Source organism: Bubalus kerabau, chromosome 2 (genome assembly GCF_029407905.1).
Source record: "Bubalus kerabau isolate K-KA32 ecotype Philippines breed swamp buffalo chromosome 2, PCC_UOA_SB_1v2, whole genome shotgun sequence".
In the NCBI taxonomy this organism is placed as follows: Eukaryota; Metazoa; Chordata; class Mammalia; order Artiodactyla; family Bovidae; genus Bubalus; species Bubalus kerabau.
In genome coordinates, this window is record NC_073625.1 from 30081042 (window position 1) to 30108821 (window position 27780).

Consider the following 27780-nt stretch of genomic DNA (forward strand, 5'->3'; position numbering starts at 1 on the left):
TTCACCACAACAACATAACAGGTCTTTAACCTAACTCTCTCTCTCGTAAACTTTCAAGCAGAGTGTAGTTTACAGAAAATACGGTTGTAAGTGCGGCCAAACTTCAAAAGGAGAAGTGAAAAAATTATAAAACACTTTAAAAACAAATAGTAGACTGCTAAAGCTTAAAGGAAACATACTATAGCATTTGGAAGAGGAAAACTAATCTGTGAACAAAATTTTAGGACATCGGTATATAAATTATGCTGAGTGGGCCTCTTCAAGTAAAAATATTCATGTTGGGAAACTTTCAGGCAGAAGTGTCTTTGTATTAATCTTCAAAGAGAAAGAGAATTACAAAGGAAAGTACTGTAAACTGAATTAGTTGGTATCAAGACAACTGACAAGGGCAGATCCCCAAAAGAGAATAATTTCAATTTATCCAAGTTTTGACCTGAAATTTAGGGAAATAGAGTATGTCAATTATCTACTGTCATATAACAAACTACCACCAAATAACAACCACTGGATATGCTTATGATTTTGCAGGTCAGTCAATGGTCTGGGGTCAGTTGGGTCAGTTCTCCTCTTCTTGCCTGAACCATTAATGATGCTGTGATCTCCTGGTACACAAGCTAGGACTACTCTGGCTATGGACCTCCATTAACATGGCTTGTCTCTGTTCCCTGAGTTCTCATCCTTCAAGAGATTGCTTGGGTCTCTTCACATGACCATGTCAGAGATGTGATATACAAGTTCTTTTTAAGCTTTTGCTTGTGTTACATTTGTTAACATTCCATTGGCCAAAGCAAATCATGTTGGCCCAGTCAGGAATTAAATGAGAGGGGCCTACATACACGTGTGCTCAGCCTTGTCAGTCTTTGGAACCAATGAATTACATCTCTCCATGTTTAAATCCATGTGAAGGCCCCCTCCCAGGTGGTGCAGCGGTAAAGAATCTGCTTCCAATGCAGGAGACTCAGGTGCAGTCCCTGGGTGGGGAAGACTCCCTGGAGGGCATAGCACCATTCCCTAGAGTGGTGCGACCCACTCCAGTATTCCTGCCTGGAGAATCCCACGGTCGGGGGAGGTTCACAGGCCACAGTCCACAGGGTTGCAAAGAATCAAACACGACTGAAGTGACTGGGCATGCATGATATGGCTTACCAGGCGTTCCTTTCTCTACACTTTTACATAAAAAATATTGGGTACCTATTGTATTAATTTCCTGTTGCTGCGATAACAAATTACTACAAACTTAGTGGTTTAAAACAACCTGAATTCATCTTACCATTCTGGAGGTCAAAACTAAAATTAAAGTGTGACCTGGGCTGCTTTTCTTCTGGAGGCTTCAAGGGGAGAATCTTTTTTCTTCCCTTTGTCAAGTTTCCAGTGCATGACAAGTTGCTTCATTGGTGTCGGACTCTTGGCAACCCTATAGACTGTGGCCCACCAGGCTCCTCTGTCCATGGGGAATCTCCAGCTTCTATTAAATATACAGCAGGGATTAACTGTAGTCACCACGGTGTATACTACAAGCTCTTCTATCCATGGCCATGTTTTGTTTTTATTACTGTCCTCAAATCTCCTGTCTCCCCTCTTATAAAGACCCTTGGGATTACATTGAGCTCACCTGGGTTAACCTAGGTTGATTTTCCCATCTGAAGACCCTTAATCACAGCACAGGTTTGGGATTAGCAGGCCGGCATCTGTGGGGTGCCACTGCTCTGTCGCACCTACTACGTGCTTGTGAGTTCAAACACGAAAAAGGGCTGAATTAAATATAGTGGACGGAGATCGTCTTTCTCAGATTGTTTGAACTACCCATCTCATTTACCAGTAGTCAAAGGACTTTCTCACGTGTTTACCAGCTCCTGGCCCACAGGGCTGTTTAAACTGAACTTTGCTGATATAAGCATATTTATATTAGCTGCCTCCATATTTATTATTACAGATGCTGTTTGGGTACAACATCACAAGACCATCAAAGCGGCTTTCCTCGTTAGCAGCGGAGGCGGCAGCAGTTAACACCTGGGCGGTGCAGGGCACAGCCGAGGGTCCGGAGGTCACTTTCTTCCCGCGTCCCTTTCCATCCGAGAGGGGGCCTGCTGGCCAGGCCCGGGGGCGCGGGGCGGGCCCGCCGCGCTCTGTGACGCCCGCCGCGAGGAGCCTCCGGCACCGCCCGGTTCCCGCGGGACCAGCGGCGCGGGCCCAGGCGATCTCCTTTCCCGTTCCGCTCTCTCCGCCTCCGGAAGCTCGGGCGGCCTCCGGGTCCGCGTGGAGGGGCTGCAGGAGCGCGCGCGCGGGCGCACGGCCGGAACGCCGGCGGCGCGAGGAGGTTGCGGCTGCGGCGCCGGGTGAGCTGCGCGCGGGCGACCCTTCCTCCGCGCCCCCCGCCCCCCATTCGGGATCCGTTTCCCCTCTCCGGGGCCCAGGACGCGGCAAGCGCACAGGGTCGGTATGCGGAAGGCGGACTAGCCGGGCCGCCCCCCTCCGCTCCTCCCGCCGCCCAACCCTCCGGGCCCCGCCGCCTCTGCGGCCCTGGCAGCCTGTCGTTAGGCGGGTGTAACCCACACGGAGGCGTCCGGGGCTGGCGCGATCGCAGGGCCAGCGCCCCTCGTCGGCCGCGCTGGGATGGCCGGGCCTGACCTCGGGGCGCGTTTGCGGGTGGCGTGGGGTCGGGGTCGGCCGTGAATTAAGATGTGATCGCCCCCCGCCCCCCGTCCCGGGAGATCCTGGCTCAGGTCTCCCCCGCCCACCTCCGCGGAACTTGACCCTGAACTCAGAGGAGGGAGGGGGATGTCAGTTATCCGCTACCTCGAACCTCAGATCCTGGAAGACAGGTGTTTCCTTTGGGCTGAGATTTTCGGGTATCCAATAGGTTACCTTCTTTGGACCAAATAATATGTCTTAACTACAGAAACGTCATGTCCCAGTATCTAAAATGACAGTTAAAAATGCCGGATTCCTCTGTGTGTTTTCCTGATGTAAGGCGAAAGCGTTGGTATTTGTATTGCTGGTTCTGCAAGGGCTCTACGAATCATGGGTGTGTAAATGACTCCTGGGCAGCTTTGGCAAGTACTTGTCCTCATTGAGTATCAGCAGGGTTATTGCAGCCTAATGAACTGTCATTTGATTTTTACGCTTTCCCAATATGTTGTAAAGAGAAACTTTACTATCTTATTAAGTCCATATTTTTATTACTCTTTAATGTAAATTGAATCTCACTAACTGAAGTGAAGGTTATCTAAAGGACTGCTTAGTGGTTGGGACAATTGGATATTTTTTCCTTTCATTAAGTCACCTGAATGTTTCAGTTCAGTTGCTCAGTCATATCCCGACTCTGCAACCCCGTGGACTGCAGCATGCCAGGCCTCCCCTAGCTTACTCAAACTCATGTCCATCAAGTTGCTGATGCCATCCAACCATCTCATCCTCTGTCATCCCCTTCTCCTCCTGCCTTCACTCTTTCCCAGCATCAGGGTCTTTTCTAATGAGTCAGTTCCTCGCATCAGGTGGCCAAAAAAATTGGAGTTTCAGCTTCAGCATCAGTCCTTCCAATGAATATTCAGGACTGATTTCCTTTAGAATGGACTGGTTGGATCTCCTTGCAGTCCAAGGGACTTTCAAGAGTCTTCTCCAACTCCACAGTTCAAAAGCATCAATTTTTTGGCACTCAGCTTTCTTTATAGTCCAACTCTCACATCCATACATGACTACTAGAAAAACCTGAAGTTTAAGTCCTTACAATAACCCATCTGTTGGATGTTAGGAACCTAAATCTAAACCTTAAAAGTCTCCCAGACACTGATCTCTGCACCCCTTCTCATGAACTGTGACCATGTAGGGAGACAGATGCTTACAGTTGTTGGGGACTACAGGAACCTTGTGGGGCTTCCCTGGTGGCTCAGATGGTAAAAAGTCTACCTGCAATGCAGCAGACCTGAGTTCGATCCTTGGTTGGGAAGATCCCCTGGAGAAGGGAATGTCTACCCACTCCAGTATTCTTGCCTGGAGAATTCCATGGACAGAGGAGCCTGAAAGACTTCCGTCCAAGGGGTTGCAAAGAGTCGGACATAACTGAGTGACTTTCACACTCACAGGGATCTTGTAAATGCAGATAAGGGGATAGTTGCTTCTAGTGTGTGGGGTAGGAAGGGAATGAAGGACAGCTATGGAAAACTATCCAGAAAAAAATCTTGGGTGAAAGAGGTGATTTTTCTGCTTACATAGTTGACTGTGCTCAGTCGTGTCCAACTTTGCAACCCCATGGACTGTAGCCTACCAGGCTTCTCACTCCATGGAATTTTCCAGACAAAAATACTGGAGCAGGTTGCCATTTCCTCCTGTAAGGGGATCTTCCCAACCCAACCCAGGGATTGAACCCATGTCTCCAGTGTCCCCTGAATAGGCAGGCAGATTCTTTACTACTGCGCCACCTGGAAAGCCCTACATAGCTGGCTCAATCTTAAATCTCCTAACTCCAAACTCCTTCATCAGATAAACATTATTTGAATATCTAGTATTTGTCAGGTCTGACTTTAGGCGCTAGGATATAAAGATGAGCAAGGTACCAGGAGTTCCCAGTTTGGTAAGAAGACAGGAAAGGTGGGAAACAGCTATGAAAAACGGATTTCAAAGAAGTATCTGTAGTCATTTGGCTTAGGGATAGACTTTGGGATTTAGACCTAGCTCATGTTAGGGTTGGGAAAGGTCATATCCTCCAGACACACAAATTCCCTCTGCAGCACCCCAGCAAATAGCCATCTGGTCTTTGCTCCAACAATATCTAGTGACTTGTGGCTAGATGACTTATGGCTCATAATCCTCGAAGGGAGCTCATTCCATTTTTGAGCAATTCTACTGTTAAACCCAGAACAGCTTTCTAATGCATTCTGTTTGTTGATGCAAGTTCTGCCTCTGGAGCTGCAAATAATAGCTCTCAAGTCTGTTTCATATCATTACTCTTCAAGTATCTGAACACACCCTTTCCTTTAGTTATTTATTCCTGTGAGCCTTTGGTCGGTAAACCATTAATCATAACTCAGGTTCTAGACCCTGCCATAGTACTCAAAGCTAAGTGCCATCCAAAAGGTGGTTTGACCAAGCAGAATATGACGCAAGTTGTACGTTGCTACCCCAGGTTTGTCACTCTCCTTGCCAGAAATACCTGGGAAACTCTTTACTGTCTTTGAAAAGGTGGTTTGATCACAAGCTCAGTTTGGGATAGAGAGTCACAAGTCAGTTCAAAGTTCTGAATTCTTATTACCTAGGTAAACACTTAAATTTACCTAAGGCTACTGGTTTATGGCAGAAAGTGAAGAAGAACTAAAGAGCCTCTTGATGAAAATGAAAGAAGAAAGTGAAAAAGTTGGCTTAAAGCTCAGCATTCAGAAAACTAAGATCATGGCACCTGGTCCCATCACTTCATGGGAAATAGATGGGGAAACAGTGGAAACAGTGGCTGACTTTATTTTGGGAGGCTCCAAAATCACTGCAGATGGTGACTGCAGCCATGAAATTAAAAGACGCTTACTCCTTGGAAGGAAAGTTATGACCAACCTAGACAGCATATTCAAAAGCAGAGACATTACTTTGCCAACAAATGTCCGTCTAGTCAAGGCTATGGTTTTTCCTGTGGTCATGTATGGATGTGAGAGTTGGACTGTGAAGAAAGCTGAGCACCGAAGAATTGATGCTTTTGAACTGTGGTGTTGGAGAAGACTCTTGAGAGTCCCTTGGACTGCAAGGAGATCCAGCCAGTCCATCCTAAAGGAGATCAGTCCTGGGTGTTGAAGGACTGATGTTGAAGCTGAAACTCCAATACTTTGGCCACCTGATGCGAAGAGCTGACTCATTTGAAAAGACCCTGCTGCTGGGAAAGATTGAGGGCAGGAGGAGAAGGGGATGACAGAGGATGAGATGCTTGGATGACATCACCGACTCGATGGACATGGGTTTGGGTGGACTCCGGGAGTTGGTGATGGACAGGGAGGCCTGGCATGCTGCAGTTCATGGGGTCGCAAAGAGTCAGACATGACTGAGCGACTGAACTGAACTGAACTGGTTTATTCAGTTTGTGATGCCAGTGAGATTTGTTCCAGATTATTTTGCTAGAGGAAAACTACTGCACAGCAAATATGTCCAGCAAAATGTGTGGCAAACACTAGCATGTGTATCTAATTTTCACTGGGCGGGCCATCCTTTTTTGTAAAGAACTGTTTCTAAAGCTGAACTGCTAAACAAGTCCCACTTTCTCTTAAAACTCCCTACCACGGGAGGGATTATTTTACTATCTTAGCCCCTGTTTACTGTCAAATAAATCATAGATATCACAACGATGTGTTTTACAGTTCAAAGAAGGAAGGTCTCAGTTTTTTTCTTTCCATAAGGCTAGGACCACATTTCTAAAGCAGAGTAGAACAGTGGTTAGTCACATGATCCTCAAAGCTGCCCGCTTTAGAATCCTGGTAGGCCACGTAACTAGCTGCGTGGCTTCAGGCACGTTCCCACTTACGAGGGAGTGACAAAATATCTGAAAAGTTGTTGTCAAGAGTCAGTGAGTTAGTACTTCTTTTGCACTTAGAACAATCAGCCCTGAATATTCATTAGAAGGACTGATGCTGAAGCCCCAGTACTCTGGCCACCTGATGGGAAGAGACTCATTGGAAAAGATGAGGGTAGGAGGAGAAGGGGACAACAGAGGATGAAATGGTGGGATGGCATCACTGACTCAATGCACATGAGTTTAAGCAAACTCCGGGAAATAGTAAAGGACAGGGAAGCCTGGTGTGCTACAGTCCATGGGGTCACAAAGAGTTGGATGTGACTTAGCGACTGAACAGCAACAACATATAAGTACTCAGTTAATGAGTACTAAGTTAATGTTTTAACTATTATTAGTAGTAGAATAACAACACTAATACAAATGAGACTTAGGTTAGTAATTTTATGCCCTGAAAAATGTAAACAAGTTTAGCAGAGGGACGGAAGTTGGAATAATTTGGATGATTTGTTTTTTAAAAGATTTGTGTTTTAAACTGGCTAAGAAAATTTGCTCTGGGCTGTGCTATGAAACTGTTTGATTTTAGAATTTGAAGAAACTTGTTAAAAAATTTTTTTAATCCTTAAAGGCATTAAACAGTGGGATAAAACGGCTACCACAGTTCTTTTATTCCTTGACGTTTTAAAGTGTGAATTATCTTACAAAAAAGGATAGCTTTGGGGAGAATTTAATGACTATTAATAAGCACTGTCCAGCATTCAGTACCTTATTTGCTGTTTTTCTCTTTGAACTCAGGTGGGCAGAATTAGATTGTGAACGATCAGTCATACCTTTTTATATTTGTGATGACCCATGATCACAGAAAACCAGTTCTTAATTCTTCCCCTTTGTCCCCTTTCCCAACTTCATTCCTCCTCCCACCTTTTATAGGCTCATACTCTTAGACATTTAATGCATGTCTTCCCAGGCCAGGCTGGTAGCATTTTATGTATATGTTTGTCCGCTTGAAGGGTTTAGTGTTGTTTTGTTTGTGTGTGTGTATGTGTGTTAAGTTTTTCATGATTACATTGTCATTCAATTCCACTCTCTTGGTAGACATGATTTTTGTGTCTCTCAGCTCATCATTTCTGACTGATACACAGTATATAATACACAACATTTCTGTTCTCTCTTTTCCTCCGACTGGACATTGAGTTTTTCCCTCGGTCAACACTGTTGCAGACAGGGCTGTGATGCAGCTTCTTGTCCACGTGCCCAGGAACACACAACTGAGAAGCAGTAGCACCAAGTTTTGAGCCTGAGTATCTGACCCAGTTGGTTCTTTCTCACTGCGCAGACTCCCTGTCATCACTTCCTTGCTTAGTTTATTACATGAACACTATCACAATAGCAGTAGTGGAAATATTAAAAATGCAGTGGGATTGTTGATTTTTCAACTCTTTTATTTTTTTGTCCAAATGTCTAAATTGTATTATTAATCCAGTATAGCCAACAATTTTATATTAATGCATTTTTCACGCTGATAATAGCACCAACATCAGGGGGCCACAAAGGATCCATTGGTAAATATTTTAGGCTGTGTGGGCCCTGTGGTATCTGTCACAGCTACTTAACTCTGCAGATGCAGTGGGAAAGCTGTCAGAGACAGTTCTTCAACCTGTGAGTGGGGCTGTGTCCCAATAAAACTTCTTTTACAAAACAAGTGGTGGGCCAGATTTAGCCCATTCACAGCAGTTTGCTGACCTGTGATTTAAATAATGATTTTAATGGGCTCAAAATATTTCTCTATTCATTTTTTTTTCAGTATTAAAAGTAATGCTGTAATTGCACATTCATAGCCACTAACCATCAAGGAAATGATCTCTCTCTAAGACTGAACCTCAGAAAAATGGAGAAGGGAATGACTGGCTTTAAGACTGTGAGCCTGAAGCTGTGACCTGTGACTGTCACATGGGTTAAGCAAAAACGCCGTAATCTATGGATGCCACACAAAAGGACAACAAAAAGTTTAAGAACTTAAGAGCAGTAGCTGAGACTGTTGCTAGTGCCTTAGATTTTGATCACATCTCTCATCTTTTAAACTGAGTCTGATTGAAAACTGCAAGCTCCAAATAGAGTCCTGACTGCTGGGCTATCCCACCAAACTGGGGCTTTCATAACTAACCTTGAAGCTTCAGCTTCCCCCAGAAATGTGAGTCTTTAACTGGCTAGTCTACCCAGAATGATGTCTGTCTGGGCTGGCTTAGCATTCTAAACTCTAGCTGTACTTAATTTATGGAAGTCAGTTTTTCCCTGGCGTTCACCTACATATCCAAGTTTGTAATATGCTTGCCTTGATGATCTCTTAGTATTGTTCAGATCATTGGTATAACTTGTTATTACCCCTGTAGCCCCCATTATCATTTCGCTGAGTTACTGTTTTTATGGTAGGTTTTTTCTTTTTCATATTTCTCTTTATATATTACCCAGACTTCTCAGTTTGGGAAAATTTGCAATTACTGTATAAAAATAAAGAGTAATTTGGAAATTACTCTTAGTCTGATGGTTACACTTTCCTCCTTTTCAGGTATATTTTTGCCATCATGGATCGGTTTGACGATATATCAGAAGGTGAAGTGGACCATTCTTTCTTTGACAGCGACTTTGAAGAAGCAAAGAAAGGTGACAACAGCTCAGTTTTTGACAAGCAGGATGATGATGCTGGAGAGAGAATAGACAAAGATACGGAAAATGTAAACCTGAAACTTGGACTACAAAGAAAGGAAGATGAACTTGCTGAGAAGGGAACGGAGAGCAAAGGGAAAACTCCTCCAGAGGAACACCCTGTAGAAGGTGATAATGCACAAGCTGGAAATTCCTCATCCTCGACCACTTCTTCAAGATCAAAATTGGGTAATGCTAGAGTAGAACATAAAATACGCTTGCCCACTCCAAATAGCCTTCCCCAAACTGTGAAAGACGGTGAGCACGACTACTATACAGATGGAGAGGAGAGCACTGATGATGAGAAAAAGCATCATGTCAGGTCCAAGTCAGCTAAGCTGCCGAATAACTTCAAGAAAAGCCTAAGTAAAAAGTATTCCAGAAGCAGCTCCTCTTCTTCTTTGTCCCTCTCATCTTCAAGTTCCGATACAGGCTGTTCAGATACCGGATCTGATGTCGGCCTGTCTGATTCATCTCCATCACCGAAGAAGCGTCTCCCTGGCGCCACCCACTTGTCACCCAAACTGAAATATAAACCAGGAGAAAAATCACCAGGAGCCCACGCTTCAGGTACAAAACCCAAGGTTGGTGATGACACCGAAGAATCGGAAGACACCGTGACGGACGTCACTCCTTTGTCGACCCCGGACATCAGCCCGGTTCAGTCTTTTGAACTGGGTGCCTCAAGCGACCGAAAAATGAAAGTTAAAAGGCAAGAAAATGTGAGGCAAGAAGTATATGAAAATGTTGAGGATTTTAAAAATAACCCAAAATCTTTGAAATCAGCCAAAAAAGGGGAGGAGAAACATGAACCCAGTCTCACCTCAAAGTCAACAGCGTTGGATTCCAGTTTAGACCACAGATATAAACAAAAAGTCTTACATGACACAATGGACCTGAATCATCTTTTAAAAGGTAATTTTAAACACTGTGTTTGGAATTTATTTTTTAAATCACTACGTCTGGAGATAGGGCCTTTATTTTATCATTTACTTTTGGCTGCATGGTCTTACTCGAGTTGTGGCAAGCGGGGGTGGCTGCCCTCTAGTTGGCACAAGCTTCTTATTTTGGTGGCTTCTCGTTGCAGAGCACTGGTTCTAGGTGCCTGGGCTCAGTAGTTGTAGCACATGGGCTTAGTTACTCCATGGCATGTGGAAGCCACCCAGACCAGGGATCGAAACCCTGTCCCCTGCATTGGCAGGTAGCTTCTTATCCACTGTACGCCCAGGGAAGTCCTGTGTACTGAATTTAAATATTAAACCTAATATTATATTGAGCTTAATATTAAATGCTATGAATTTGCCTTGATTTTTCTAGTAGATGTGTTTTATTATTTGAGATCATGGATATATTATTATAATGTAACCAAATTATTTCATTTAAAGATACCTGGAATATCATTATTTATATTACTGCAAAACTGATCAACTGGGACTAGAAAGTACTTCACAGTGGTTCTTAGAAACTCAAAATGCCTGGAGACCAGATAAAATAAATGCAAGAAGGGGAGCAGATGTTTTCCTATGTTTGATGGAGACATGGGTGTAAGATATATTTCACTTTCTTTAAGAAAGAAAGCAAGAGCACCAATTTTAAGGGAAGGTGGCATGAATGCTGGCAGATTAAGAGAGCTCAGAGTAAACTGTAGCAGACAATTCAGATTTTAAGTTAAGGCCAGAGAGAATTACTGGAAAATAATTACCAAGTTGATGAAATAGCATGATTCAAGTTTTAGTTACTTTTAAGATAGAAGGATTTAAGAATTAAGATAATCCTGACTACTATATTTCTGTCTCAATTTATTTATACCCATTATTTAGTTTGAAAGGAACAATATATTCCAGGTGAAGAAAAAGCAAGCTCAAACTTCATCTTTGACTAGTTAATATAAAACTAAAAATATTGAGCTTGCAGGTTAGGTTTTAGGGCAATTGAAGATAAAGTTTTTAAGTTGTAAGTAAGACTCTCTTGTCTTCATTTGTTTGAAATGTTAGTTGAAAGAATAAATCTTCAGCTACATAATTTACATATGGTGGCCTGGTAGAAGGGCATAAATAAGTCCCTTATTTGATCAAATGAGTCTCATAGATTAATAAAATGTATTTTGGAGCAACTTACACTTGTGAATGTCCCCTCTTTTATAGGTTCTCTTTGTTACTCATTGATTAATTATTTAAAATATCAATAATATAAGGAAGAATACTCAGAAAGTAAAGTCTTGAAAAAAATATGCCAGGCTGGTAAGAAAGAGAAATAAAGTATCAATCTTGTTAGTACACAAAGTAGAATTCAAAATCAGATTCTTGGCATTGCCTGTTACCACCTAGTGGCTAAGTCTCCACTCAGCATACCTTTCCTGATAAATGCTCATTCAATCTCTTAAAACTTTCAAGACTGAGTTTTCTATTCTTGCCCATGTGCTTCTTCCCCTAACAATGCGAATGATCTTTAAAAAAGTAGATCAGACCTACAAGTTTCCTTCTTAACTCTTCAGTGGGCTGACTCTTAGGTTAAAAGTAAATACTAGATTTCTTACCATAGGCTAACAGACTATCTCTTCAGTGACTCTTCATCCCAGGAAGTATGTAAGCATCTCTTGGAGAACTACTCAAATTATTAAAACAAACTATTAAGTACTGATGCTTGGGCTCTGCCATGGAGAGCCTGGTGCACTTGTCTAATATCAGTTAAAGTTGATGAGCCGTGGCTCGCCATCATATGTTGACTGCCTTCAGCTCCTTTCTCTCATTACCTCTCAGTCCAGCCACAGTACTTCCTTACTGTTCATAGAATGTTAATACTTTGCACTCGTGGAGTATTTGCATTTGAGGTTGGCCTCTCTCTCTGTAGAGGCTACTTCAGTCTTGCTTGGCCCTCAGCTTATCCATCACCTTCTCGGAAGTACTCTTCCGAACTTGCTGTGCAGAAGTTTCACACCCACCCCTGCCTCACGGTCACAAAAGCCCATTTCCTTTCAGGAGACTCTGGAGTTAGTGTAAGCAACACGAGGGCAGGAACTTATTCCTTGCTGGAATCCCCACAGTAGACACTATTTGTTACCTAAAGGACTGTGGGACACTTCTGTCCACAGCGCTAATGGTCAGAAGTATGCATCTTACGTTTCACTGAAACTGGATTTTGTAACAGTTACCCACTAGTCTTAGGTTTGCCATCTGAAATACATACAGTAAGTCTTTGCCTCCTGCTTCTGCCTTATAATCTTATCCCGTTTTGACTCGGAAACAGAGCTAAAATGTGGCTCAGTCTCTAGGCACATGGACTAGAGCTTTATTCAGTCTGCCGCCCCCTGGGGATCCCTGATCCCAGGACCTGCCCATACAGTACGTGGTGCTCAGGGTTAGTACAACCCCAAGAGCAAAGTGGCACTTTTGCCCCTTGATGCATCTGTTGTTGGAGTCACCAATATAACCCACCGAAGATTCTTTATAGCAGTAGAGTGTGTTTTAAATACTAATTGTGGGGATCAGTCTATGCATACGGTGTTTCTTGAGGTTTCTCAAATTATTATTCCTGCCGAATTTGCCCAGTGAAGCTTTCAGATCCAAGAATATTTTTGTTTTTCTTGTTTTCATTTTCCCCATAGAGCTAAGCCATGGACATGTGAGATGTGATGTGTACGTGGCCGAGCTGTGTCGCTCTGGCTGTCTTCTATTAAGGCAGGCGGTAAAAGATTACAGAAATGTTCAACTCTGCTTCTTTTCTCACTAACTTTTTTATTTTTATAAAATGTGATATTTACATAGCACTGGTTTATTATTTTCAGATGAATTCACAGATATCTTCCAATTTTTTACCATTAATTTCTAACATGGTAAATATTGATAGATATAACCCACATAAACATTATTTGGGGTCCTCAGTAAACTTTTGGTGTGAGGTCTGTTTAAGAACTTCTATTCCTGAAGAATGGATTTATAATCTATTACAGAAAAAATAAATTAGCATAGTCAGTCTTCGAAAAGGGGAAAAATGGGGGAAAAGAACAAAAAAAAGCATTTTTTTGAAGATATAAAATTGTGAGAAGAGATCAAACAATACAAGTAAATTGTTTTGACTTATCAGAAGGTATTATCAGAGGAGATAAATTTTTTTTTATCAAATCCAACCTGCAAAGATGTTTAAAATATCAATAGTATAGGAAGAATGAAAATAAAGGTTTGAAAAAGTTATGCCAGGCAGATAACAAGGAGAAAATAGAAATATCAATTTATTAGTACACAAAATAGAATTTGAGATGTGAAAATCCCTGAAAGGGACAAAGAAGAGTATTTTACATGAACAAACTGACCAAGTACACTAAAAAGATTTAACAGCCATTGATTTGAAGTGTTTGATAAAAGCAAAACAGAGCTAAATGATGAAATTGATAAAGCTGTAATCACTGTGGAAGATTGGTAGATGTTAGACCAAAAAAAAAAAAAAAAGTATGAACTACGCACTTATGAGCTGCACTTGGCCCATGGGTTTGTTTTTGCTTTTTTTGTCTATTACATAATATATATTTTTAAGTGATGAGATAGCAGTTTCTATTGCTACATAACAAATTACCCCAGTACTTAGAGTATAGTCATAGTCGCTCAGTCGTGTCCAACTCTTTGCAATCCCATGGACTAATGTGGCCCACCAGGCTCCTCTGGTCCATGCAATTCTCGAGGCAAGAATAGTGGAGTGGGTAGCCATTCCCTTTTCCAGGGCATCCTCCTGACCCAGGGATCGAACCCCAGTCTCCCACATTGGAGGCAGACTCTTTACCGTCTGAGCCACCAGGGAAGCCCCTTAGGGTATAGAGAGAGGCTCAAAAGTGGGGGTGACTTGACAGGTGGGGCCTGGAATCATCTGAGTGCTGGTGTACTCACACATCAAGTGTACTCACACATCTGGGCTTGGGGTGACTTGGAGACCAGGACTTGCTGAGCAGAGGGCTCGTGCGTGGCCTCTCCCTGTGGTCTGGGCTTCAGGTACCGCAGCCTCAGTGCAGATGGTTCAGAGCCCCAAGGACAGCGTTCCAGGAAACAAGGCACAAACCTCACCACCTTTTATGACCTAGCATTGGAAGCCACATGGCATCATTTCTTCCATGTTCTATTGGTTATACACCTTCCCAGATTTAAGAGCAGGGGCATAGACCCTCCTTCTTAATGGGAGGAGTGTCAATAACACAGACACTCTGCAAAACTTCTTCAGTCCACCCTGTGGCCATACATTGATTTACATTCCTCCCAAGTGCAAAACTCTGTTCCCCCTTTTCAAAGATCCTGCCCACCTTGTGATCCAGGGTTAAAGCAAGTCCCAAGGGCGGCTGTGGCTCCTTGGGTGTGGTTCCTCAATTATAGCTCGAGTACTTTGAGAATCTTCTGCCAGGAGAGACTAGGAAGCCCAAGTAGTAATAATTCTGAACCCCAAAAGTCCCAACTCTGATATTCTCTATAAATTCTGCTTGAAAACTGACCGATCCCTTTTTTAGTTCTTCTGTTTTCTATCCTGTCTTCTTATGATGGTAAAATAAACTATTAATACTTTAAAGATTCTTCCTGGAGATCTGCTTAGCAAAATCCACCAATGACAGAAGGTATGTTTTCCATTTTCCTTGCTGTCATAGCCAACAGTGTTGCTAAAATTCTGCCACTTGATCATCTTCACCAGCAGTCTCCTCCAACCCTTTCTAGCTCCACTTACTATCTGGTCTCAAAGCTAGAGCTCCAGATATTAGGTTTTTGTTGCAGTAGTACCCAACTCCTGGTACTCTGTTTTGTGTGTTAGTTACTATTGCTCTGATGACAGATCACTATCTTAGATGGGTAAAGTGGCAGCCTAGGATGACCTGAAGGCTGGGATCACAGTGCCCACGCCACACACAGCCCCTCTATGTGGTTTTGACGTCCTCACAGGGTAGTCAGCCTCACAGCCTCAGGGCAGCCAGACACAGGGTGGCCCAGGGCCCCAAGCACAAGGATTCCAGAGACAAGAAGGGGGGGGCGGGCAGTGGCCTGCATCTGTCTCTATTTTTGCCCAGCCTTGGGCTATATCGTGTTGGTCCGCGCCATCACAGACCTGCCCAGATGCAAAGGAAGGAGACCGAAAGAATGTCTCAGAAGTTCTCATCTGACAAGATGTTCATAAAGAAGATGGAGAAACTTAGTAAATTTAGTTATTATTCCTTGAATCATCACCTCTCAGTTATAAGAGTTGGGATGAAAAAAAACAACAACAACCTTTGAAACATCATTTTAAAAAGCAAATATCATATATCATTGATTTTTTTAATCGGGATCATGAATATGCCTACAGGGTGAATTTTTTTAAAGAAAAACTAATATTATGTAAATAATGACATAATATGGCTTGGGATAAATTTTCCATTAATAGTATTCACATAAACATTTTAAATGCTGCCTGTATCCCAGTTGAGGTACAAGTTAAGCTGGTACTTCTAGTAAATGGTGTTACTGAGTCAAGAAGTGGCTCCAGTGGTAATGGACATATTGAAATACTGTAAAGAGTTTGAGCAAAATTGTTTCATTAATGAAAATTAGGGAAAAGCAGTATTTCTTAAATGTGTCATTTAAATAATGTACATATTTATATTAATATATTTTTATCCCTGAAATTTTATTCAAATTAACATTTTTTTAGATCTTAATTGGAAGACACTGGATCATATATTGGAGGTTGCCTCATACTAAAGTGTATAGTAGCCACTTTAGAAAAATGTGCTAATGATACCTGGCATCAGTATGTAAGCACTCAACATATACTTTTCCCATCAAGGGAGGTTAGAATGCTGTTTCGTTTTGTTTTTTTAAATGAATTAGTTTGAAATCCTTCCTTTATTTTATTTTTAGCTGTTGCCTTATTTTACTTATAAAAGCTTTTTATAAATGACATTAGGAAAATAGCTTACTTTTAATTCTCTCTAGAATTTAATTTTAAAGGCTAAATTAATCTAGAAACCTTATTCAATTCTACAAAATGGATATTTCTTGGAAGTAAGATAATTCAATTATATATAGTCTATATATATATCTCCTTCTAAATGTGTTCCTATTCAGGTTTCATCATTAGTTTGGTGTGCTTTTCAACAAATTACCAGTCATTAATTTCTTAATTTTTCCTATCAGGAAGTCACTGTTAATAATTTTTTTTAAAGTTTCCTTAATCTCTGATCGTCTTTGGTTTAAGCATTGAGATGTAGATTTACAGTTTTGTGACCTTGCTCAAAGGATTTAACTTTTCTGCACCAGTCACATTTTTAAATGGGGTTAAAAATGCTTTTAACAGCATAAAATACTAAGCAAGTAAAAGAGTGTACTTGCTTAGTACAAGTACAACAAGATGGTTGTTGTTCAGTCGCTAAGTGTGTCTGACTCTTTGCAGCGCCGTGGACTGCAGCACGCCAGGCTTCTCTGACCTTCACTATCTCCCGGAGTTTGCCCACATTCATGTCCGTTGAGTCCATGATGCTATCTTAACGATCTCAGGCTCTGTCATCCTCTTCTCCTTTTGCCTTCAGTCTTTCCCAGCATCAGGGTCTTTTCCAATAAGGAGGGAATGGCAAACAGCACCAGTATTCTTGCCATGAGAACCCCGTGAACATAAAGGTGCTCTGATATAATGGAAGCAAATAATGGGGGCCTTCCAGTGGCTAAGACTCCACACTTCCAGTGCAGGGGGCCTGGGATCAATCCCTGGTCAGGGAACTAGATCCTGTGTGCCTCAACTAAGACCCAGTGCAGCCAAATAAATGATTAATTTAAAACAAATAATGGTTACTTTAAAAAGATAGTGTTCAAACAAATGTACCGTACCGTTAATCTGATATAATACATTCATTTTTAGCAGAAACTTCAGGTGAAACAAGCTTAATATGTTTAGAAATTTCTGATAACCATTTAGTAATAATTGCGACTTGCTGAAAATTGTTCTAATAATATGAAATATTGATAATTTAGCATGTTGATAAAAATTTCATTTGATAATCATAGTATACAAAATATTTTTCTTGGTTAAAAGCTCTTTTTATATAAGGTATTCATTTGGCTTATGTCTAGTCAGGAATAATAGTTTGACTTTTGTAGTAGAAGTATTTGTTACAATGCCAATATCAAGACCATAAATCTTGTATAGTAAAATTCTTTCAGGTTAAGCTGAAAGTTTCAGAATATTCTAGGTTTGTTTTTGCCATTTTCTGGCCATTGTTTGCATTGCCGAGAACATTTTATTTTTTGAATTATGTGTGTTGGTGTGCTCAGTCGTTCAATTGTATCCAATTCTTTGCTACCCCATGGACTGTAGCCGGCCAGGTTTCTCTGTCCATGGGATTTTCCAGGCAAGAAGACTGGAGTGGGTTGCCACTTCCTACTCCAGGGGATTTTCCTGACCCAGGGCTCGAACTCACATCTCCTGCATTGCAGATGGAATCTTGTGCACCACTTGGGATGCCTTTCTGACTAATAAAAACCATCTCAACTGAGTATTCTGTCAATGCAATCCACCAGAGGTTTCTAACTTTTAAGCTTCCTTTAGGAAAACATACAATGAACACGACAAAAGCATTTTCCATAAATTATATCTGCAGTCTACAACCAGTGCCTTGTTCATTTCTTATTAAAGTATTTTCATGGTTTTGTGTATAGCATTTATTCCCAAAGAACCCAATAAGCATAAACCTCTAAGCTGCCTCTGAATTTTTTTTCTACCTGGTTGTAGTCTGGATGTCATTGAAATTATTCTATACATCCCTTATCATGAATTAATGTAGTTTCCGTTTATAAAAGTTAAAGCATATACCATTATGCCATCATATTGCTGTTTATTTAGCCATTTTTCCTTTTTTTGTTCACTTTTTTTGTTGTTCACTTCTGTAGCTTTTCTGCAATTAGATAAAAAGAGACCACAAAAACATCACTTGGATCAGCCTTCAGTAGCACCTAGGAAAAACTACTCTTTCACAAGAGAGGAAGTGAGACAGATTGATCGAGAAAATCAGAGGCTTTTGAAAGAACTGTCCAGACAGGCTGAGAAACCAGGAAGCAAGAGTATGATTCCAAGATCGACTGGTCCTCCCCCTAAGTTGTATCATAGTGCTCTGAACAGACAGAGGGAACAACAAAGGATTGAAAGAGAAAATTTGGTAAGTGACTGATTTACATTTTAGTCATCAAATAAAGTGCATTTGTACTGATTTGTAAGCCCAACTTGCAGCAAACCCAATACAGCCAAATTTTCTAAATGATACAAAAGTAGGAATAGGTTTGTATGGCATAAAATATAGGATGAGCCATGAGCCTGGAAGATAACAGTATGTGCTTTTTTATCCAGGAAACTGTATTTTAAGGGAGTATTAAATGAAAATACTGCAGGGTCTGTTATTTATTTGACTAGATCTGTTAAATTACTATAGCAATACAGGAAATGGTGTCCAAGGATTAGATAGATACATCTGTGAAGTACTTAGTCACTAGCTAAATCTATTTTACTTCATTTTATCCTCAAAAGCTAAAATAATTTATATATCATTTATTTTAAATAATACACACATTCTCAGGGAGGTGCCCTGCTGCTTGATGTATGAAAGACATTATTAAAAATGATACAGTAATAGTCCTTTGATATCCTAAGAAATATATATATGGAAACTGTTGAAAATCTTCACATTAAAAAAACTACTATTCATAGCATATCATTTTCTTTATAAAATGCAATTCATAATTGCTGATATTTACAGAGCTTTTTAATGCTGGGCATTGTTCCAAGTGTCTTCTAAATGTTAGCTAATTGAATCCAGACAATAATTCTTTCAGGGACGTACTTTATTTTTATCCACATCTTACAGGTAGAATAATTGAGACCTAAAAGGGTTAAATAATTAACCCATGGACAAGGAGCTGCTAAGCAAGTGACTGAGCCAAGATTTTAAACCCAGGTAGCATCTTCAACTAAAGTTAGACCCTTAATGAACACATACATTCAGAGTTAAAATAAATGATAAAGCTGTTATTAAAATTACTAGAACAGTTCCCCAAATTTACCCTTATTATGTTTCATCATCAGAACAGTTCTACTTAACCTGAATTTGCAAGAGTAACTCTTATGAATTTATTACTATCACTAACACCAAGAGTTGGTGAGCTAGGGTAGTATATTTGCAAAAAATAGTAAAATATTAGTCAAGAGAGTTACCCTGAACATGGCAGGGAGTAGATTACAGCAGAACAAGTTGAAATGAGGTTGGTGGGCAGTGAACTAGATGGTAACTTTCTACGTATCTAGCAAGTTCAGGATTCATTTACATTTTATGAAAATGGTTAAACAGCTAGAGCAGGTGGTAGAATCATATCCAGGTTTCCTCGCTTTGGGATTACTTTTTTCTTTTTAACATCTTTTTTGAGGTATAATTTACATGCCATACCCATCTAAAATATACAGTTCAGTGGGTTCTGATAAATAACATGATTCATTTTTTTAAGTTATATATAAAAGTAACAAAATTTGCCACTTTAACTTTTTAAAATTTTCAATGTCTTCTTCATTATTATTTTGATATGTGCACACTGCCATGTTTATTTCTGATTCACTCCTGGTGGGGCTGTGTCTTTGTTGCAGCATGCAGGCTTTCTCTAGTTGCGGGGACCAGGGGCTCCTCTCTAGCTGTGGTGCTTGAGCTTCTCACTGTGGCAGCTTCTCTCGTTGCAGAGCACACGGGCTCTAGGGCACAGGGGCTCATCAGCTGTAGCTCACGGGTCGTAGAGCGTGCAGGCTTCCGTCGTTGTGGCGCACAAGCCCAGTTGCCCCACGGCCCGTGAAATCCTCCTGGACCAGGGATCGAACCTGTGTCCTCTGCATTGGCAGGCAGGATTCTTATCCATGCGCCACCAGGGAAGTTCGCCATTTTAACTGTTTTGAGTGATTGGTTCAGTGACATTAATTACATTCACAATGTTGTGAATTGTGAGTAAATACTACTTATTTCCAAAACTTTTTTGATCACTCCGTACAGAAACACTGTGCCAGACAGTAACGCTCTGTTCTCCCTTCCCCTCAGCCCTTGGTAACCTCTACTCTACCTTCTGTCTCTATTTGTCTATTCTAGATATTTCATATTAGTAGAATAGTAGACTATTTGGTCATTTTATCTCTGGCTCATTTCACTCCATTATGTTTTCAAGGACCATCCATGTTGTAGCCTGTATCAGAACTTCATTCCTTTTTGTGGCTGAATAATAGTCCATGTATGTGTATATATATATATATATATATATATATATATATGCCACATTTGGATTCCCCATTCGTCTGATGATGGACACTTGGATTGTCTGCACATTTTGGCTATTGTGAATAATGCTGCACTATAGGTGTCTCTTCCCTGGGTCAGCTTCCCTGGTGGCTCAGAGGTTAAAGTGTCTGCCTCTAATGCGGGAGACCTGGGTTCGATCCTTGGGTCAGGAAGATCCCCTGAAGAAGGAAATGGCAACCCACTCCAGTATTCCTGCCTGGAGAATCCCATGGATGGAGGAGCCTGGTGGGCTACAGTCCACGGGGTCGCAAAGAGTCGGACACGACTGAGCGACTTAACTTTAACTTTAACTAGCTATAGGTATCTCTTCAGGTCCCAGCTTTCAGTTCCTTCAGCTGTGTACCTAAGAGTGGAATGGCTGGGTCGTATAGTAATTCTATATTTATTGTTTTGAGGAACTTGGGTTTACTTTTGAGAAGTTGAAGCCATTAATGTCTAGGGACTATTCTAGATACAAATGAGATGAAAACTGGTAAGCAGCTTCTGTTATACACCATATCAATTGTAAATTTCAGCTATTTTAATAAGCAGTGGAAAATTACCACTATTTTTTTTCTTTTTACTTTGTTACTTAGTAATTTGTATATGTGAGCAATATTTTTCTCCATTTCACAGTAGGATCTTATTTGTTATACTCGAGAACAGTCGAACATAAAGTGAACCACATGTTTAATTTAAATTTTCCTAACAGTTAACATTAGAAATATCAAAGAGGTGAAATTATTCTACTATAATATTTACCTGACTAAATAAAAAATATTACACTTTAACATGTAATAAATATAAAAAATTGTTGAGAGATATTTTACGTTTTTTGATACTAAGTCTCTGAAGTCAGTTGTATATTTTATACTTAGAGCATATCTCAATTTGAACTAGCCACATTTTAAATGTTCTGTAACAATATGTGGCTTGTGGCCTTGGACAGTGCAGCTCTGGATCAAAAGCTTAATTCACAAGAAGTAGAAAAAGTAGCTTAAAGCTACATGGTGAAATAAGCATAATTTATTATAAAAATTATTATGTTATTGTAAGGAATAGTAATTGTCCAGATTTATGCTTAACTCTTCTTTATTAAGCAAATATTTGCTTTATTAAGAAAAATAAAACTAACTCTATATATAATAATATTTTTTTCTTGGCTGGTCCTTTGCATTTATTCTTCATAATAGCTGATTATTTTTTATTTATAAAAATTGTTTAATTAAATTTTCGTTGGAATTGTGTTGAATTTACATTTTAATTGCAGAGTGTTGGGCACTCTTAAAATATTACCTTTTAATCTAGAAATATGGTATGTCCTTCTGTTTACTCAAGCCTTCTTAACACTCGACCTTAGTAAGGTTTTGTAGTTTTCTTTAAAACTATATTTTATATGTTATTGCCATGAAATTTTTCATTTTGTTTTCTGATTGGTTATTTTCGTAAACCATCAACTTTTGTGTATTCATTGTATAACCAGCCACCTACCAAACCCTTATATAGAGCCGCATTGGCTCAAATGGTTCTTCAGTGTGAGATGATACACTTTTTAAGCTGTTTGCCGGATTGTTTGTAGTCAAAACACACATGCAAGGGTGCACACGTGCACACACACAACACTTTTGTGTCCAGTGTACTGCACCACCAGGGTCCATTACTTTGTAATTTCATGATTCATAATCCTTCACTTGCTCCATCTCCAGTGATAGAGACCAGTTCACATGGCTCACAGGCATGATGACTAAAGCAATTCTGTTCTAGTTCCCTAACATCAGCTCCTTAGCAATCCAGAGGCTCCAAGCCTCCAGGCAAAAGGAGTGGTGCTGTGCAGAACAGGTGAAGAGGACAGCCCTCTCCAGTAGAGGGCGCACTTGCTACATATAGACCCAACTGTATTAGAACTTTTACTTCAAAAGGGGATAATTTTTTGTAATTCATAAAATTTGGAACTGTTCTTGTTAAACCATGTTTCCATATATTTATTTGGATACAATATGAATTCCGTTTTTAAGAAAAATTGCAAGAATAATCTTAGCAGAAGGAGAAGGGAAGAGGTCAAGGAGGGTACTTTATAGTTTCCTGTAGTATGGTTTATAGTTTCACTTTACTCGCTGAAAGAAATGACATTATTTCATGCTCTTAAATGTATGTATGTCAGTTCCTCTCTAAGCATATGTTCACGGTCATTTCTAGGGTTGAACACTGGGGTCTTAGCATTATTACTCCCATAATGTCATTTCTATGAGAAAATAAGGTTTAATGTTTTTCACCTTACAGCATGTTTTCTAAGATTGTAACCTGATAAACAAGAGAGCTGTGCCTACAATCAGTTGTTAAAATCATAGTGGTTTTGGTTAGCTAAAGGACAGGTAGAAACTTTTAGGTTTTCCACATTATTATTGAAATATTTTTTCCGCAGTGACTTGAAGTCTTTTCTACTTTATTTTGTGAATTTCAGGTTCTAGAAAGTATTTGCCTTTTAAAAAAACTATTGCAGTTTATCTAACGTTAGCTTTTAAATTGTTTATTTAAATGCAGGCTTTTCTGAAAAGGCTTGAAGCTGTGAAGCCAACAGTTGGCATGAAACGCTCAGAACAGCTGATGGACTATCACCGCAACATGGGTTATCTCAGCTCATCCCCGATATCCAGACGAGTGAGGTCCACTCTCAGCCAGTACAGCTCGCTAAGTAAGCACACACACACGGGTTTTGTACTTGTTTGTACCCTTTTCCCATTTAAAAGTATATGACTTAGGTTCTTCTGACAGAGTTTTAGATGCTGACTTCTGGGATGCAGTCTGCTCTGTTTCACTGGCATGCCTTGCTTTGTGTTGGTTCACTTAACTTCAGGTTTCATTTTTTACAGCGTATAATGGCAACATAGGAAGGAAACCAGGAGGTTAAACAACTGAAAATATCAGTAGTCTCTTAGGTAATGGAGGAGAGACTTTTAATTTCAGTGTGCTTATTAAAGGAAGAAATGGACAGATAGACTGTTTAAAAGTTGCCGAAGCAGTCTCTTCAGCCGGTGAAGAATTTTCAGTAGTATCTTCCGGCCCTAATGCATGCTGCTGCTTCTTCACTGGTAATTAAGACAAGAATTAGTGATCTGTAGTCCTCAGATCAATCCCTCTTAATGCTCAGTATATGATCCGTTACACACCCAGAGAATACAGGTGGGCGTGACCGCTGAGTGTTGGAGTGTACGACACATGGAAAGGCCAGACCGTTTTCCCTACAGAAGTCTGTGCTGTTACTTCATGTATATGTGCTAAGCTATAAAGTCTGTAAAAGCTAGTCCTAACAGAAAGTTGGAACCACTTGTAGTCTTAAACACTCAGATAACTAGTTTAATTCCATTCATTCATCTGCCACGCATCACTTCCTTGGTAGAGTTAGTGACTAAGATAGCGTCTTATTCCAATAACTCACACTTAATATCATGCCTTGAATATGCAAAATTATTTGTTGAATAAATGTATAAATGGTTATACAAAGAGATTTTATTTTTCCCACTTGAATCCTTTGAGAGGCTTTTAAAAACACTTACTCCCACCCCAAATCTATTGCATCAAAATGCCCTTGTATAGAGTTTGGTTATGTTTGTTATTTTAAGTTCCACAGGGAATTCTGAAGTACATTCCTGGTTGAGAATAGAATTAGACTATTAAAAACACATGTGAGATAGAGAAGGCAGTTTTATTTTAATCTGGGCTTCAGATGAGGAAAGGAAGTGTATCAGATGATGGTTGATGTATTTAGTTAGTTCAGATAATTTCTTGCTGTTTGTCTACTTTCAGAAGGAGCTTCCAGGACATCCAGTGCTACCAGCAGCCTCAGCTGTAAGAGTGAGCGATCTGCTTTTAAGACAACTGGTGGTGGCCTGTTGCGAAGACCTGAGCCCCCGAATGTCCGTACAGCTTGGTTATAAAAACTCTTCTTACTTTAAACATTGTTCATCCAGTTCTTAGTTGAAGTGCTCTTGTATAACGCTGTCATTCTCTGTGTAGACATCTAAATACTGGTTTAAGCAATTTAAGGTGTACAAACAGTGACTTGGATTGTAATTCGATGCAAAATGGTTTCCAAAAAGACAATATAAAAATCAGTGTTTCCTGCAAGGAGGTGTTTATATGAGACGTGTATATATTTCGTAGAGAAATGGTAGTATACCTGTGTCTTTTCTCAACATAGAAATTGGTTCAACTGGCGGACTGATGAAGCAGTTGTGATAGCATCCTGCACTTTGGACCAAAATGTTAGCTATATAGTTCTCATTTAATGTGTTTTTTTTGTTTTGTTTTCATTTTCTGTAAGTTTTATACAGTGAGCATAGCTCCTGACTGACTTGGTTTTCTATTTGCTTCAGAACTTGGGTGGTGTGACTTAGAACTTGATTGTAAGATAGTTATTATGAAACTAATCTTGAAATTTGTTCTCACTGGTGGTGCTGATTTAGATTTGAGGAGAAGACAGAAGCTTGCACTAGGGCAGTCCTTGTGATTCAGCAGAGGTGCCTACTACCTCTATAGGAGTGTGCGCTGGGTTAGATCTTAAAAATTTTATCAACCATTCCAGACCATTTCAAATTGTGAGTCTGAGAAAGCTCAATTTAGAAGCTCCTCTTTTGTGTTTTTCAGGGGAAGTAGGTAAGGATTCTGAGAAGTTGGGTTTCTTTAGAGCTCCTGCATTGTGAATAGTTCGTCCAAGGACCAGATCCTCATAAGCAAAAGCAAGTATTTGTTGAATTAGCAAACGAGCACCACCAGCTTTAGGAACTAAGAAGCAGATCCCAAGTTGTGTCAGGACAGCGTTTTAAGGGGTGTTGTTAATGGGTTGTGCTGTATTCAGCGTTTATTGTTTTAAGTGAGAGGAAATGTAAGACACAAATGCTTTGTTCTCACCCCTTTAGAAGTTCCAGCTACTGTTTTTAAGGGCTGACAAAGAAAAACTAAAAATATGAATGATAAAGGAGGAAAAAAATCCCGTATTTGTTGAAGCTATTTTATAAATATCAGCCACTTTTTTGGTTTTGTTTTGGCCTTTTGTATTGAATCCTGGAAGTACCATTTTTGCCAGTTTTACTTTCAAAGACCATTTGAAATTAGTGATGTGTGAGTAGGGTGTAATAGAGTTGACTCTTGAAATCAGAGTATTTTTTCTGTCAATCTGTAGGCTCTTGTACAACGAAGTATATCTCAGTCATGTTGCTTCTGCTGTTCTAGTTATCACTGTTTTCATTACTGGCCTTTTATGCATACTTTAAAATGTATTGGTAAGTTTCTATACTAAATGCCAAATCTGTCCCCCCCCTTTTTTTTTTTTAGTGTGAATTTTTGATCTGTAAACACAGTAAGATTTGTTTTTTGCTTTTCTGGGTTGCTCAAGCTCTGTAGCGTGTACGCCAAACTTAACTTTTCTTAAACACCTTCAGTGGTAAGCCAAACTGCATTTTGCTGAACATCAATTCAGAATGTCTTGGTCTTAGTTTGTATTGATAGATTTTGTTTCAGGTAGGGCTTGAGAAGGGTGGGAAGAATGGGGTTAAAAATTTCATGGGAAAACAACCTGATCGTGAGATTTTTCTGCTGCTTTCCTTGAGTTATAATGTTCATTTGTTGTTGGATATTCTGGTGTATAGGTTTTTACATCACTTAGTGCTTTACTTTATACACTTTAGCTGTACTAAACCAAGGTTTTGTTTTTTAACTTATTGCACTTTTCGATGTTTGTGTAACAACCTGTCTTTAAGGAGAGATAAGATAATGCTGAATTTAAAATTCAGCATTTGAATATATTCCCAGTAGTGAGTGAGTTAGCCAATTTTTTAAAATTGGTTTTTAAGTTGTTAGGGGGAAAAAGAAACCTTTTATGTAATAGCATTAGTCTCTGAATGCATTTTATAGTCTTTGCTGCCATATGTCATATGCCATATGGTACAATTTTAATTTTATAGATAAAAGCTGTACTTTTTTTTTCTTTGATCTTTAAAATTTTTTTTTCTCTGTACTTTTATTTTAGATACTAAATTAATGCCTTCAGTTTCTACTACTTAGGCAGGGGAGTTTTGTCTAAGTATTACTGATAACAGGGATTCAGTGTGAAGCAAAAGTCAGAAAGAACAACAATACTCATCTTTTCAAAGAGAAATTTACAACTGTTGTCATGATTAGTTTACACTGATAAGTATAAGTAGAGGGATAGGAGTTGAAAAATGTGATATTCTCTGATGTAAGTCAAGATGCCTTTTAAGTTGTTACGATTTAAGGGGTATTTTTATGAAGAAATCAGAAGTATATTATTTTCATTTTCAAGAACATAAAAAATGTGAAGGACTGTCTAGCACTACTTTATATTTGGTTCACTTGTACCTAAGATATATATTTTTAAGATTTACACGTGCAACTAGAAAGGATACTCATCCAAGGTCAGCAATTACTAGGCAAGGTTCTTATTGAGAGTGACTTTCATGTCTGTTTAATGTTATACTGGTATTACATCCTTCTTGATAAGATCCTATGAAAATTTTTGAATTATTAAAGTTATTTCCTAAGGGTAGCAATTACTCTCATACTTCCCCTACTTCCTTTTCTTTCAGTCTCCATAAAAAGCTGCTTTCTTAGCTACTACCCCAAATAAAAGTTTTCTCGTTTGCTTGTAAATGTAGTATGTAATGCAGTTGTTTTCAGCCCATTAACCCAAATGTCCAAAATGGATATCTAGGTAACTTTAAAAAGAGGTCACTGGGATGGATATGTGTGTGTACTTTCATCTTCAAATTCAATTCCTGCACACTATGAAAAGTATTATGACCAGTGTAAAGTTGGAGACACAAGTTTAAGTTACTCTATTATTTTAATAATTAAATTCATAAAATGTTTAATATCTTAAATGCCAAAGTTGGAACCTATATAAATGATTGTAAACCATCCAATAAAATGTGCTTCATGCTCATGACTACTTTATTTGTATGAATAAAGATAGTAAGAAACTTAAAAATCAACATTCTTTTTTAATTTTCGAGTCTACCATAATGTCTTTTAGGCATGAAGAACTCATCCTGGGCCCAGTGAAGAAAAGAGTCAAAGATAACTGAGTTTTGACCCTGTGTTGGTCTCTCAAATGCACTGTCTTCTTGCTCCCATTGTAAAAATTAGAATAATAATTTTTACATTCCCCCATGACTAAGAATTAAGTGAGAATGAAATTGGAAAGAGGATATTAGTTATTTATATCTTTGGAAGTATGATGTTTATGTGGGAAAATGCTTAAAATTACACTCTTTATCATCTC

The 27780-nt window shown here is 39.6% G+C and overlaps 2 protein-coding genes across 4 annotated transcripts in view; one reads left to right on the forward strand and one right to left on the reverse strand.

Moving 5' to 3' along the window:
• The window catches only part of SNX25 (sorting nexin 25), a 97298-nt gene extending 95863 nt beyond the window's left edge, over nt 1-1435 (reverse strand). Inside the window, exon 1 of the mRNA XM_055567398.1 lies at nt 1271-1435. Within this exon, the coding sequence (XP_055423373.1) occupies nt 1271-1273 (3 nt within the window). The 5' untranslated portion in view covers nt 1274-1435. The remainder of the gene's footprint in view (nt 1-1270) is intronic.
• Nucleotides 1436-2207: 772 nt separating this feature from the next.
• On the forward strand, nt 2208-27441 carry CFAP97 (cilia and flagella associated protein 97). 3 transcript variants are annotated; one of them, XM_055567408.1, is made up of 5 exons: nt 2208-2336; nt 9051-10102; nt 18073-18338; nt 23025-23175; nt 24288-27441. In XM_055567408.1, exons 2-5 carry the CDS (start codon nt 9067-9069, stop codon nt 24416-24418), a joined length of 1584 nt encoding a protein of 527 aa, XP_055423383.1. In that variant the 5' UTR covers nt 2208-2336; nt 9051-9066; the 3' UTR covers nt 24419-27441. The 3 variants fall into 3 exon arrangements, with proteins under 3 accessions (XP_055423383.1, XP_055423381.1, XP_055423382.1); XM_055567406.1 differs by having other exon boundaries at nt 2280-2433; XM_055567407.1 differs by having other exon boundaries at nt 2280-2433; nt 24291-27441.
• The last annotated feature ends 339 nt before the right edge of the window (nt 27442-27780 follow it).